At 42.9% G+C, this 14,569-nt stretch overlaps 1 protein-coding gene across 3 annotated transcripts in view; it reads right to left on the bottom strand.

Annotated features, from left to right (window-relative positions):
- The window catches only part of APPL1 (adaptor protein, phosphotyrosine interacting with PH domain and leucine zipper 1), a 36,055-nt gene extending 21,791 nt beyond the window's left edge, over window positions 1-14,264 (bottom strand). The window contains exons 1-3 of one of the 3 annotated variants that reach the window (XM_027467475.3): window positions 14,098-14,264; window positions 2,624-2,722; window positions 612-671 (exon numbers count right to left, since the gene is read on the bottom strand). In XM_027467475.3, the coding sequence (XP_027323276.1) occupies window positions 612-671; window positions 2,624-2,722; window positions 14,098-14,151 (213 nt within the window). In that variant the 5' untranslated portion in view covers window positions 14,152-14,264. Of the gene's footprint in view, window positions 1-611; window positions 672-1,887; window positions 2,019-2,623; window positions 2,723-14,097 lie in introns of those variants that run through there. The other 2 variants (XM_072044145.1, XM_027467476.3) reach the window with 2 other exon arrangements.
- Window positions 14,265-14,569: the final 305 nt, after the last annotated feature.

The raw sequence follows: 14,569 nt of genomic DNA, 5'->3' as shown, positions 1-14,569 counted from the left end.
ATTACAGGGAAGACTCAGACTGGATATTAGGAAAAATATTTTAGCATGAGGGTGGTCAAACACTGGATCATGGTTCCTAAAGAGATGGATGCCCCAAGCCTGTCAGTGTTCAAGAGGCATTTGGATAATGCCCTCATTAACACGCTTTAACATTTGGTCAGCCCTGAAATGATAAGGCAGTGAACTTAATGATCTTTATAGATCCCTTCCAACTGAACTATTCTATTCTATTCTAATGCAACATTACTCTGAGCAACCCCCAAAACATTGATCCAAAAGTGAAATCTTCTATAACTTACTAATATTCATCATGTTAAGGGGAACTTACTTAATTCTGGAAAATAGTAGCAGTAAGACTAGTTTCTCTCCAACAGACCATTTATGCACACCATTTTTTACACAGAATGGAAGACAGATGTATTTTTATCAGAACTGGTATGAACACGGTGGATCAAATCTTTCCCAAAAGAATCATCTAACTGTAACATTTCATTTCATCTGGATCAAACCTAAATACATTCTGTATTGTGCTCTGGGAGATAAAAACAAAAACAAAAAACTACAAAAACATAGTCCTGACCATGCAAAGAGAACGGTGATTTACACTATACCTGTTTCTCATATTCCTTCAGAAGCTTTGAAGTCAGATGAGTTGCTGCACTTAATTCATTCTAATTCAGAAAAAAAAAAAAAGCTTGTTACTTATTGATTTAAATTTATATATATATTTTTAAATCACATATTTGAAAAGGATACTAATATAGACATGGAACTTCAAAGAAGAAATCCTGATTGCAGATTTTCAGAAAACCTAAGAGTCCTGCCCTTACATTTCTTTAACATTACTGAGAGTTACAAGTAATCAGTATTAACAAATACCAGGTTTCCAGCTTGCACTATGCACAGTGACATCTGTATTTTTGGTGCTATGCAGTACATATTTGCTTTTGAATCAAATTAGCTGGCCTTGTTACTGTAAATTAAAAGAATTGTTATCTGTGAAGGAAAGAAAATACTAGAATGAACCTCAGTACTACCTGGCTACAAATGGCTTTGACTTGTACACATGCAGAGGAACTAATTAGCAGCTTCATGGTATGGAAGAGCTTCATCTTTCACAATGCAGATGAACAGGAGAAAGTACAGAAATTAAAAGCAAATTGAAAGGCAATAAAATTAAATAGCAGGAAAGCTACAATAAGCACACCAGTCATTAAGTAAAAACAACAGGAAGATAAAAATAGGAAAAGCAAGACCAACAAATTAGCAAAAATGTTAAACAGTCCAAGTATACACCAATTAAAAATACAACCATAAGCGTAATTATTCAGAAAAACACACAAAATAAATTCTGCCTTTGGTGTAAAAGCACAGTTACTAATGATGAGTGAAAACATATAAATATGTTGTGGGTAAAAAAGAATGTCCCACTTGGTACACACTATTATGCACTGTAAGACCACAATGGAGAGCATTTTAGAAACGCCTGGGAAATACAGTAAAATAAGTAGAAGATGAGAAAATGGGAAAAAACTGGTAAGAGTGGCTGACACACCAGAAGACTGTGCTGCCATTCAGCGAGACCTGGACAGGCTGGAGAGACGGGCAGGAAGAAACCAAATGAGGTTTAATAAGAGCAAGGATAGAGTATTGCACCTAGGAAGGAACAACGGTTCACATCAGTACAGGCTGGGGGACAACCTACTGGAGAGGAGCTCTGAGGAGAAAGACCTGGGGGTCCAGGTGGACGACAGGTTGACCATGAGCCAGCAGGATGCCCTGGTGGCCAAGAGGGCCAATGGGATCCTGGCGCGCATTAAAAAGAATGTGGCCAGAAGGTCAAGGGAGGTGATCCTCCCCCTCTACTCTGCCCTGGTCAGGCCTCACCTGGAGTACTGTGTCCAGTTCTGGGCTCCCCGGCACAAAAAATACAGGGATCTCCTGGAAAGAGTCCAGCGGAGGGCCTCAAAGATGAGATGGGGCCTGGAGAATCTTCCCTATGAGGAAAGGCTGAGAGACCTGGGTCTGTTCAGCCTGGAGAAAAGAAGACTGAGAGGGGATCTTATTAATGTTTATAAATACCTGAAGTGTGGGAGACAGAGGGATTTGGCCAACCTCTTTTCAGTAGTTTGTGGGGACAGGACTAGGGGTAATGACCACAAGATGGAACACAGGAGTTCCGCACCAACATGTGAAATAACTTCTTCACAATGAGGGTGACAGAGCAGTGGAACAGGCTGCCCAGGGAGGTTGTGGAGTCCCCTTCTCTGGAGATATTCAAGGCCTGTCTGGATGCCTACATGGGCAGCCTGCTCTAAGGAACCTGTTTTGGCAGGGGTGTTGGACCCGGTGATCTTTCAAGGTCCCTTCCAACCCCTACAATTCTGTGATTCTGTGAAAATCTTTTTACTTGTCATAAGAAGTTCTACTGCAAAAGAAATTCCAGGTGATGGTCAGAATTTAGTTTTCACTATCCCCTAGCATACAGAAAAACAATTATTTAATTTCATTTCCATATAGTTTAAAAAATATATATATATTACTTATTTAAAAAAAAAAAAACAAGAGACATGAAATGTCATTCAAAAACTGTATATGCATTCAGGAATTTCTGTAACACTACCTGTGCATCATATACTCTGTGCATCGCTTGAAATAACTGATTGATGTAATTGGAAATTGCAGCAGCATCTTCTTCAAATACTCCCAGCAGAGAACGGGTCTGCAGAAACATTAACATGGCAAATTAGCAAAGAAGTATTTAAATGTAACAGAATTCCAAAGTTAAGGAGCTTTGTTTCAGGTTTCATTACTGAAAAATTTATAAAGCCCCAAACATTGTTTACAAGAATGCTACAAGTTTTTTAAAAAAGGTATCTTAAAAAGTTATCCAAGCTCCATCTCACCAGTACCATCAGCCTCTCTCCAGGTTAAAACAAGTACATTTTCAGAAAGGACCAACAGGAATGGATAGGCATAAAAACATTGGAACAGCGGGCAACCACTGGACCCACTATGGTACACTCCTAAGGAAAATGGTAAAGATGACTGGAATTAAACAGCATGCCAGGTACACACATTTCTTCTGCAAGGAGGAGAGCCATGGCTTTCTGGTGCTATCCATCCTGCACAAAGACAGCTGCTGGCTGTGCTCGGACATACAATTCACCTCTGCTATAACAGTCAATTCCATGGCCAAAAGGCTGAGAAACTGAAAACAACCAAAGCAAACAAACCAAACAAGAAAACAGCTCATAGGATCTACATCTTCTTCTTGCAATTTATGTTTCCTCCCCTTCACCACTCCACAATGAAAGTATCTGCCCATTTTGTCCAGTTCCCCCAGCTCCTCAGTCAGCCTGTGCCTTAGCTTGGGGCACCCACAAGGCTGATGACTGCACATCCTGTTGATCACTCCCCAATGGTTCAGGCAGCACCATCTCTTTATCACTGTCCACCTATTAGACTGTGGAGGAATGGTTAAGTGAGGCAGGACATGTGGATGTTGAGCAGTTGGGAGACAATGGGCTGGTGAAACACCGTACTCAACTCACATGAGCCTTGGCACGTATGCAGCTGGCTGAGAGCCAATCAGGCTCAAGGACACGATGCCCTTGGGCCATCGGGGAAAGTCCCTAAGGCGGGACAGGTAGCCAAAAGAAGGAGGACCAGACTGAAAAGCCCGGGAAGTGTTAACCAATCCTGAGCTTAGTTTCTGCAATATGTATGAGTTGATTATGTTCAAACTAGATAAAAGGCGACTGAGCTATCCATTAAAGTTGAAGTTCACTGTTCACTCATACTGAGCGTCTGTGTCTTCCTTCCGTCGACAACAAATTGGCACCCGAACAGGGACCGGTCTGAACGGGATTTGGACACTGCTGGCAGTGATCCAGGGCCACGGTTGGACGGAATAAGGGAAGCCGGTCCTGCAACGCAGCCCAGGGGGTGGAAAGGACAAGAATCCCCGCACCCGCGCCGGGAAGGTGAAAAGGACGTGGAGTCCCCCGCACCCGGGAGTGGATCCCGCCGGTCGCGCGTCGCCGAGATCTACAGCTCAGAAGGTGGAAGGGAGTCCCCGCACCCGGGATGAGCCCATATAGGGTCCCACCGGAAAAGCGCCGCCGAGGTCTTTGCAAAGGCTGCAACCGACGTATATAAAGGTATGAAAAGATAAGCGGCGTATTATTTGCTCAAATGCTTTTTAGAAAAGCGGAGCATTTTAGATATAGATTGTAGAAAAAGATTTGTCAGGGTTATTAGTATATGGGATAGCTAAGGGTTGTTTTACAAATCCTGACAGTTTTTTGAACAAACAGAGTGACGTAAATTTGGAAATAAATTGTTTGATGATGTTAGGAACGATATTAAGTTTGCTGGGAGATTTGATGAGGCCATGGAGAGCAGTGGCTAATGCATTAGCCACACATAAAGATGAACAAAGAGTTGCCACTGCTGCAACAGAGTGGTTAGGACCACCAAGAAGGGTTAATAATGTTAATCCACAGCAAATAAATATGGAAGGAACAGATTGCCCGTTGCCACCTTCCGTTAGAACTTTTACTATTACACAGGGGGTCTCGGGAATTTCAGGGGTGCCTGTGACAATGTCCTCTGTAGCAGAGGATGAGCTCTCACTACCAACAGCTCCAACTGCTCCAATAGAAAGTGAGAAAGGAGCAAGTGAAAGGACCAGTGCTAACTCATTTCTATCAAATCTGAATCCCTTCACAACGGGGGTGCAGGGAAGAGAAGGTCTATGGAGGCAAATAGCAAATGAGGCACTGCGTGAAGGGAATTATGAAACGGCAGCACAGTTAACACAAGCTTTTCTGGTAGTATACTCGCCACCAGATGCACAGGGGAATGTGACCGTTAATATTACAAATTTAGACTGGAAACTATTAACTCAATTACGATCTACCGTAAATGATTCTGGTTTAAAGGGGGAACCTACTCGGCAAATGTTAGATTATATTTGGGGAACTAATATATTGCTCCCCGGGGACATACGTGGTATAATGAAGCTGATCCTAACACAACATCAACAGCTTCTTTTTAATGCGCATTGGCAAAGTGTTTGTCAAGAGGCAGTAGCTGCGATAAGGGCACCTGGAGATCCGTTGTATGGTGTCACGTTGGAGGAATTGATGGGACTCGGACCATATTATAGATTAGAGACACAAGCGTTGCTGGGTCCAGACAAAGCTAAAGAATCAATGAGATTGGCTCGAAGAGCCTTGGACCAAATTAGAGAGCCAGGGGGGATACTGATTAAGGAGGTATTGGGGAGGCATTGGGGAGGCAAGGACAATCCCCAGACATGGACTGTGTATCTCGAAACAAGACACTGGAACTCATGATAAGGAAGCGGCAGACGGACAGAGAAACAAATGTAAGGACTATAAATCTCAAAACTGGACATTGGAATTCATTATAAAGATACAACAAACGGAAGAATTAGCAACAACCAGCTCTCGCAATTAAGAAACGTGCCAATTCAGCAGATTTCTGACCAAAGGTGAAAAGTACGCTGTGAGGAAGACTCGGGGTCTTCCTCCCAAAGACCCCTGCCCACAATTCTTGGAAGGCTCTACGCAGGCGCAAGGTGCCAAAAGGCTAATTAGCATGAGAAGCGAGGGAAGGCGGGGATTGGTAATGCATATGTATAGGTGCTTGTAGAATATTGATAGATTGATTGTATAAATTCAAGACTGCTTTCTGCTTTGGGTATGCACGATAGGTGGAGAGATCCCCCGTGCATCCAGCGCTGCAATAAAGAATATACCACTTAAAGGAATTTCGGCTTCGATCTTTGAATCAATACCATCCTATATGGGCATCAAGCAAGGAAGGGAGGAACCATTTGCGTTGTTTATTGATCGAGTAGCAAACGCAATACAAGCAGCTGGGGTACCTGATTATCTAAAGGGCACTATTCTAAAGCAGTGTGCAATTCAAAACTGCAACCCTTCAACTCGTAGTATATTAGCTACGTTACCGGGAACTTGGACAATTGAGGAGGGTTTAGAAAGGATGGCTCAGGTACCCGTGGGTCCGCAGGCTATGTTGGTAGATGTAATAAAACAAGTAGGGAATAGCATGAAAGAACAGGCACAGGTATTCAGAGAGACTGCACAGCAATCGCAGAATCAAGTATTCGCTGCCCTTGCTCCTTTGCAAACGCCCGGAGGCCGTCCTACTGGCTGAGGGTCTTCACTGCAACCGCGTTGTTTTCACTGTGGGATCACCGGACATAGGAAACGAGAGTGCAAAACGAGATCAGTGTGGTGTCAGAACTGCCAATCCAATACGCATAACACAGCGATCTGTCGGTATGGTGCGTCGGGAAACGGCCAGAGCAGCGGGAAGGACCGCCCCGCGACGACACAAAAAGCGGCGTTTACCACAGCGGCTGGAACGACACCGTTTACCTCCGACCAGCCACCAGAGGGAGTCTCGGCTTGGATTTGACAACAGCAGTAGATGTAATGCTATTGGACTCTAAACCCACCAGAGTAGGAACAGGAGTTATGGGACCAGTTATTGTCAATGGTGAAACTGTGGGAGCTTTATTGATCGAAAGATCGTCTGCTACCTTGAATGGATTACAAATATTGGTTGGACTTACAGATAAAGACTATTGTGGGGAAATACAGATTATAGTTTCTGCAATGTTTCCTCCAATGCATGTGCCGCAGAATACAAAGATAGCTCAATTAATTCCGTTGCCACACCTTGCGGCATCTCTACCACCGATGGTCAATAAGGACCGAGGACTCGGAGCATTTAGCTCCACAGGAAAAATAGCGTTATTAACGCTTGGCATGCAGCAGAGACCACGACAGAAAATCACAGTATGTTTAAAGGATGAGAAACTGCAAATTGAGGCATTGTTGGACACTGGCGCAGATGTGACAATAATCAGTGCGCAAAGTTGGCCACCGCATTGGCCTACATTCGAATCCAGTACCACTGTAGCAGGAGTAGGAGGTATAACTATTGCTCGTCGATCACCAGTACTGCAATGGACAATAGGTGACAAAGTTGTAAAATGCAGTGTATCTGTCTTACCGTTGCCAGATGGAGTACAAGCACTGATAGGGAGAGATTCTTGCTCAGATGGGAATGGTTCTTACGTCAGACCACCATTTATAGGTATTGCTTGGACTCTCCCAATCCCACTAAAATGGAAAACTGATGAACCTGTGTGGGTTGAGCAGTGGCCACTAAAACGGGAAAGTCTAATACATGCTCACAGGCTAGTACAAGAGCAGTGTCAACAAGGGCACCTAAGACTGTCAACAAGCCCTTGGAATACTCCAATTTTTGTGATTCCCAAGAAATCGGGGAAATATCGTTTACTTCACGACCTGCAAGCGGTTAATAATCAAATGTGTGCCATGGGAGCACTGCAACCTGGTCTACCTAATCCTGCTATGATACCAGAGGGTTGGCATTTATTGATTGTGTATCTGAAAGACTGTTTTTTCACAATAGCCCTCCATGAAAATGACAAACAGAGGTTTGCCTTTACTCTCCCGGCAATAAATCGTGAAGGTCCAGATCAAAGATTTGAATGGACTGTATTACCCCAGGGAATGCGTAATTCACCTATGTTATGTCAGCTTTATGTTGACGCAGCTCTGCAACTGATTCGACGAAAATGGCCGGAGACAATAATCTATCATTACATGGATGATATTTTGTTAGCCCAGAAGGAACCGTTTTCTCTACAACAGAAAAATGACTTAACACTGACCTTAAAACAAATGGGACTCGTACTTGCACCAGAAAAGGTTCAGGAGACAAGTCCCTGGAAGTTTTTGGGTTGGAAAATTACAGATTCCACCATTCAGCCTCAAAAACTTACAATCCAATCGGATATCAAAACTCTTAATGATGCTCAAAAACTGCTGGGAGATTTACAATGGATCAGGCCAGTAGTCGGGATTCCGAATGAACTGTTAAATCCCCTTCGGCCGTTATTAAAAGGAACTGATCCTGCTTCAAAAATGACACTATCAGAAAAACAACAAGAAATACTACAACAAATCGCATCTTTGATCACAACGAGTGTCACGCATCGACGTATATCTGACAAGCCACTCGATCTTACCGTTCTATGTGGCTCAAAATGCCTGATGGGTGCCATAACACAGAAAAAAATAAAAACAGGGGAGAAGGGAGGAGAAACTGTGGTATTAGAATGGATAGCTCCTCCGTTACAACCTCGACGAACAATTCAAGAAAAAATTGCAACATTAGCAGAATTAGTAAAGAAGGGGAGGAATCGAATATTGCAAGTGGATGGGGTTCCTCCAAATATTATCTGGTTACCCATGAAGCCAGGCGATTTGGAATGGTATATACAGAACTCTGAAGAGTTACAAGCTGCACTACTACAGGATGGTGCTACTATAGTAGCAAAAACGTTACAATCAACTGCTCTGACATGGATGGAAAACCAGGGATGGATAACTAAGCCAAAACGATCGTCTATCCCACTTAAGAATGCAGTGACAGTTTTCACTGACGCAGGAAAACGTTCTCGAACTGCTGCAGTGACTTGGAAGGATGAGCATGGTTGGAAACATCAAATTTTACAAGCCCAAGATAAAGACTCATTACAGACACTAGAACTTCTTGCAGTAGTATGGGCATTTATAAAATGGAGAGATGTTCCGTTAAATGTAGTATCCGATTCCTTATATGTAGTAGGCATAGCAAATCGCATAGAAGACTCAGCCTTGAGAGACTTAAAAAATGAACAGCTGTCAGAATTAATAATCAGTCTACAGATCGCCATAGCTCAAAGAAGTGAACCGTACGCAGTAATACACATAAGGAGTCATCAGTGGGAAGAAGGCCTGGGAGAAGGCAACGCTCGAGCGGACCGACTAGTCGCCGCAACAGCTACTGAAGCACCACTGTCACCCTTTTGCAGAGCTCGGGAGGCTCATGCTATTTTTCACCAGAACGCTAAAGGACTTGCGCGGGCTTACAAACTGTCTAGAGCTGATGCGCAGGCGATAGTAAAAGCTTGCCCAACGTGTAGTCATTACAATTTGGGTGTGGGAATTGGAATCGGAACAAACCCGAGAGGGATTAAAACCAACGAAGTGTGGCAAATGGACGTCACTCATGTCACAGCATTTGGCAGATTGAGATATCTGCATGTAACGATAGACACTTATAGTCACATGATTTGGGCTACACCGCAGCCTGGGGAAAAAGTTCGGGATGTACGACGTCATCTTGCCAGTTGTTTTGCAGTAATGGGAGTACCACAAACCATAAAGACAGATAATGGTCCAGCCTATGTTAGTGGGCCACTTAAGCGATTTATGGAACTGTGGGACATTAAGCATATAACTGGTATTCCACATTCACCAACTGGTCAAGCTATAGTAGAAAGAGCTAATGGAACAGTTAAGCAGTATTTGGAAAAGTTTAAAGACATTACAGATATTAGAGAGAGGGTGGATAAAACCTTATTTGTTCTCAATCATTTGTGTGTATTTGGAGATGATGAGGAACTACCCGTGACACGTCATTACATTAAGTCTGAAAATGATAATAAATGTATCATGAGAGTACTGTACCAAGATATGAAAACGGGACAATGGCTGGGGCCTGCTGATGTGATTTATATGGGGCGAGGTTATGTGTGTATCTCTTCCCCTACAGGGCCAACCTGGGTTCCTAGTCGATGTGTTAAACCAGCCATTGAAGAAAAGTCATCAAGTACGAATAACAGCAACCATGGCTGATCTAACGGCACAAGGGATTTTGGTTGCATTATCTTTGACAATGACGGTTGGACGTAATAGTGCCATCCTAAGCAAAATCGATCCTCAAACCAATACGTGGGTCACTTGGGCAAATCAAACCAGACAAAGTTCATTTTGCCTATTCCTCGCTTCTGCGTCTGATCCTTTTGTTGATGAGTTGATTATGTTTGAAATGGTTAAGGGATCATACGCAAAAAAAAAAAAAAAAAACTGTAGTACAAGATAGTTGGTTTGAAGGTTGGTTTAAATCTGTTTTTGGGAACATGGGTGGATGGTTTTTTCTTCGTCAAAGAGGAACTTCGTTTTCTACTTATAGTTATATTGATTATAGTTGCTGCAAAATAAAAACGGGGGAATTGTGGAGGAATGGTTAAGTGAGGCAGGACATGTGGATGTTGAGCAGTTGGGAGACAATGGGCTGGTGAAGCACCGTACTCAACTCACATGAGCCTTGGCACGTATGCAGCTGGCTGAGAGCCAATCAGGCTCAAGGACACGATGCCCTTGGGCCATCGGGGGGGGGGGGGGGGGGGGGGGGGGAAAGTCCCTAAGGCGGGACAGGTAGCCAAAAGAAGGAGGACCAGACTGAAAAGCCCGGGAAGTGTTAACCAATCCTGAGCTTAGTTTCTGCAATATGTATGAGTTGATTATGTTCAAACTAGATAAAAGGCGACTGAGCTATCCATTAAAGTTGAAGTTCACTGTTCACTCATATTGAGCGTCTGTGTCTTCCTTCCGTCGACAACATTAGACTTTAAAACACTGACCACCAACCTTTAAGTCTAACTGGTCAGCAGGTTTTTCCAGGCAGTGGCAGCCTGTACCTGCCCATTTTGGCCAGAAGGAGTTACTAGAGACCATATGAAACCCTTCGTTAGGTCAAGCATGCACTGCTCTGCCAGGTGATTAAATGACTGACTAGATGAAAAGGCAATCAGGTTGCTCATGCTTAACTTTAAATGAGATGCTTACTCAGTGCTTTTGCATCCTTTTTGCACTCGGAAGCACTATTACTCCTCACCAGGAGGGTATCGAATAGCTTGCTTCTGCCAAGACAAAACGCCAAAAGGGGAAGAGCAAAGAACACACTTATAACTCTGCAGAGGCTGTATTTGCTTTTCCTAAGAAAAAATTACATAATACTACACTAAAATATAGGTTGGGATGCTTGGATATCACTTGCAGAAAACACAAAATAAACCCTTTAACTGTAGTAATGTCTTAGCAAAAAGACTGCTACATTTTTAGGTTCATACTAAAATTAACATCCTGACAGAAAATGAAGAGAAATGTGAGTATATAACTGACTTTTTTTCCCCACAAATTATAATTTTTAAACACTTTAAATTGTAAATTCTCTTTCTTAGTCTTCCTTAGACTCAATAACTTTCTTTAAAGAGGAAGGGATGGAGAGCACCTGGAGAAAGAATGAAAGACTGGTACAGGACATCAGGAAAACCTCTGAGATTAGTGAAAAGCACTGGATCACACTGCATATGAAATGGGGTGTTTTTATTATTAAAAGTTCTTTCTAACTTGAATACTTGTCTTGAAATGACTTAGAATACACTCCATCTTCCCTTGAAGCAAGGAGGTCTCTTTCAACTACTTTTCTTAATTTCTGCTTTTAATGATAACAGAGCTATGCATACTAAATATGTATAAAGTAGGTTATTTGAGCATGAAAGTCCAGATGAGTGGTTGTCTCACAAATATGATCATACCATATAATGCCTACAGGATACCTAAGGGGAAAAAAAAGCAAACAGCATCACCAACACAGTAAACAGCTTTAATGATGGTTTTGGTTTATAAACCAACTAGAAAAAGAAATGTTGGGGTGGGTGGAGGAGGAAGAGGCGGAGAACTCAGATGTTGCAGGTTTGGCAACATATTGTGTCATTCTAATGACACAAGTGTGACTCTTCCATTAAAGGGAACAGACACGAAAGAATGCAAAAGGAAAAAATTACATAGTACCATAACCACTGAATTATATACTCATAACCTTTAAACCTGAACATAAACAAATCTGACTTTGCAATTTGAAAGGGTTATCAGCTTAGGTGTCTGGATTATGGTTACTCTTTAATACAGAACACTGCAGAACATTGTAAAAGTATCACTTGTTGAGGTAGACTTCAAACTGAGAATGTTACCACACTGATGGAAAGAAAATAATCTGAAACTGAAAATACTGACAGATACTCCTTAAAAAAACAAGGAGCAATTGTTTACTCATGTTTCTAGTATATATTTAAAAAAAAAAAAAAAAAAGGAATTCAGCATGTTCTTTAAGATGCTTTCATCCCATATATATGAGCAGGTACACTAGAAGCTACCAGTAATAAACAGCACTAAGAAACCACTAGTCAGAAGTCATACATGTACATATTGTATTCTAATTGACAGGAGATACAGCCTGTACTGTGAAGTCTCTTGGCCTTTTTATTGTGCAATGGTTTGGAAATGCAAGTAAGAGAGCAGAAATTCTCTCTAAATAAATATATACATACACTGAGTATGTGTATAATATATGCACTAAGTTCATATTGAAATTGTGCTGCATTGCTTGGCAGAAGACAATGTAAAATATTATTTGGTTTATGACTAGAACTGGTGTGGCTAGTTTTTTGTCCTGTAACAAGAAGAAATCAACATTTTTTGCCATTTTAGAAAAATCTTTCTTGCCCTTAGATGCAGAATAAGTTTGATTTGAAGCTTATATAACTGAAGCTAGCATTTCAAACCAGTCTAAAGGTGCAAAATCCCAGACCACAGATTAGCACTGAAAAACTATCTAGATTGATTGATTTAATATTACAACAAAATATGAACACATAAATCAGAAAGCCATGGCAACTCTTAAAGAGAGCATGGTTTTGTCTTTCTTCAAGCAACGTTTGTTGTCATTTTCATTGCACTGATTATGAGATAAAAGAAACAAACTGATGTAATAGAAAACTATAAGCCACAGTTACATTCTTCTAAGGGGTGATTACCAGAATTCACCTGAAATATCAGGTTGGCTGGAAGACAGAAAAATTTGTAGCTCAAATAGGAGAAGATACAGGCAAATCTAATAGCTTAAGTATATTAGTAAGTAAAGATTGTCTAATTAGGCTTTGCTAATCTGTATTCCTTACAAACAGCTTCAAATGAAAGATTGTAGAAGTGACGATTATGTTCCAACATGCAGCTTTAGCCTGAGCTTCCCATATGACATTTCAGTCTTCGGTACTTGAAAAAAACTCGACATCTCACTTGTCAGGCACCCCAAGTTTATTTTATATTAGACATTTCCTATAAATATGAATAGTTCTGATTTCTATATACTGAGAACAGGCCTTCAACGGACAATTACGTTAAATTACCATCGTTATAGTACTTTCATATTTTTTTCCTGTTTGCAAGCATACATCAGGTTTATTCTCCGGGCCAGCGACCATACTACAGAACAGATCTCATCCAACATCTGCTACTAGAGCTATATGTGACACTGTTCTTTGGAAAGTGATGATATACTTCCTCCATGGCCTTCTTCTGGCGCCTTTTCTAGGGTGTTCCTCCACTTAATGTAGATTTGCTAAAATAATTGTCATTTTAAGGATTAACATTCCATATTAACCAAGTGAAAGCTTCTCCTTCTGTGGTTGAGGGACCAAAACTACCAATGCATATGCTTTTACAGTACAGGAAGTCTTGCTCATCACCATAAACAATGTGGTAAAACAAAGATCTAATTCAGAAAAAAATATATATATAAATATATTGTAACCTTTATTTATCCACACCTAAGAAAAGTGACGGTACCAAGTACCTGCTGTTGTTGCTACCAGTAAAGGAAAACAGCGCAACTGAAGAAAGCATTTCCTGCTTCACGGGAGCACGAAAGAGCTGGCGATATACTGCACGGCACCGCTGCCAAGGGCAGGCAGCAGGCGCGGAGGTGCAGGTAACAGACAGACCACAGGCACCCCAGCACCACGCGCTCCCCACCCAATCACATCGTTAACGAACACCACAATAACCTCACCCAATAACCCAATGTTACGCGCATCTATTAAAACTTTCGCATTTTTTGTGCCAGACTAAGATACTAAAAACCCTTTTGAGAAGCCAAGACGGCGTCTGCGAAGGCAACCCCCCCTCCAGACCTCCCTCGGAGAGCCCCCCCTCAGGGCCAGGGGGCTCTGAGGGGACCCCTGAGGAGGGCGCTGAGGTGGGGGGGGACGGGTGACAGCGGCGCTAGGCCTGGAGCCCACAGGTGGGCCTTCAGCGGGCCGCGTCCCGCCACTCCTACCTGGGGGCTGTCCTCCAGCGCTTCCTCGATGGGCAGCTTGTCGATGCCGGGCATGACGGGGGTTGACGGGGAGTGAACGGCGCCGATGCTACTCCCGCTGCCCTCTGGCGGCCCGCTGGACTGCGCCCCTCCCCCCGCCGTCACCGCACCGCCCCGCGCCGCGCCGGATGTCCCGCCCACCCGTCCGACCTACCTATTGGCTCTGCTGCCAGTCTTCTCTATTGGTCAGCGGCTCCGTCTGTCTGCCAGTAGGGCTGCCTGGGGGGAGGTGCCGCGACTGGGGGGACTGGAGCTGTTCCCGCCTCGCACTGAGGCGGCTGTCGCCCGCGGTCGTCGGGTGAAGGTGTTGAGAAAAATCCAAGAGATTTCCTTTTTTTAATTATTTTTTAAGTGTTCCGTGCCTTAAGCCATGGCCCCAGGCCCACTGGGCTTTACTCTCACCGCTGTAGTCCCCTCAGAGAAAAGGGGTGTG

The sequence above is a fragment of the Anas platyrhynchos genome, chromosome 13 (genome assembly GCF_047663525.1).
Source record: "Anas platyrhynchos isolate ZD024472 breed Pekin duck chromosome 13, IASCAAS_PekinDuck_T2T, whole genome shotgun sequence".
Taxonomy (NCBI): domain Eukaryota; kingdom Metazoa; phylum Chordata; class Aves; order Anseriformes; family Anatidae; genus Anas; species Anas platyrhynchos.
This window is presented reverse-complemented; position numbering and strand designations above follow the sequence as displayed.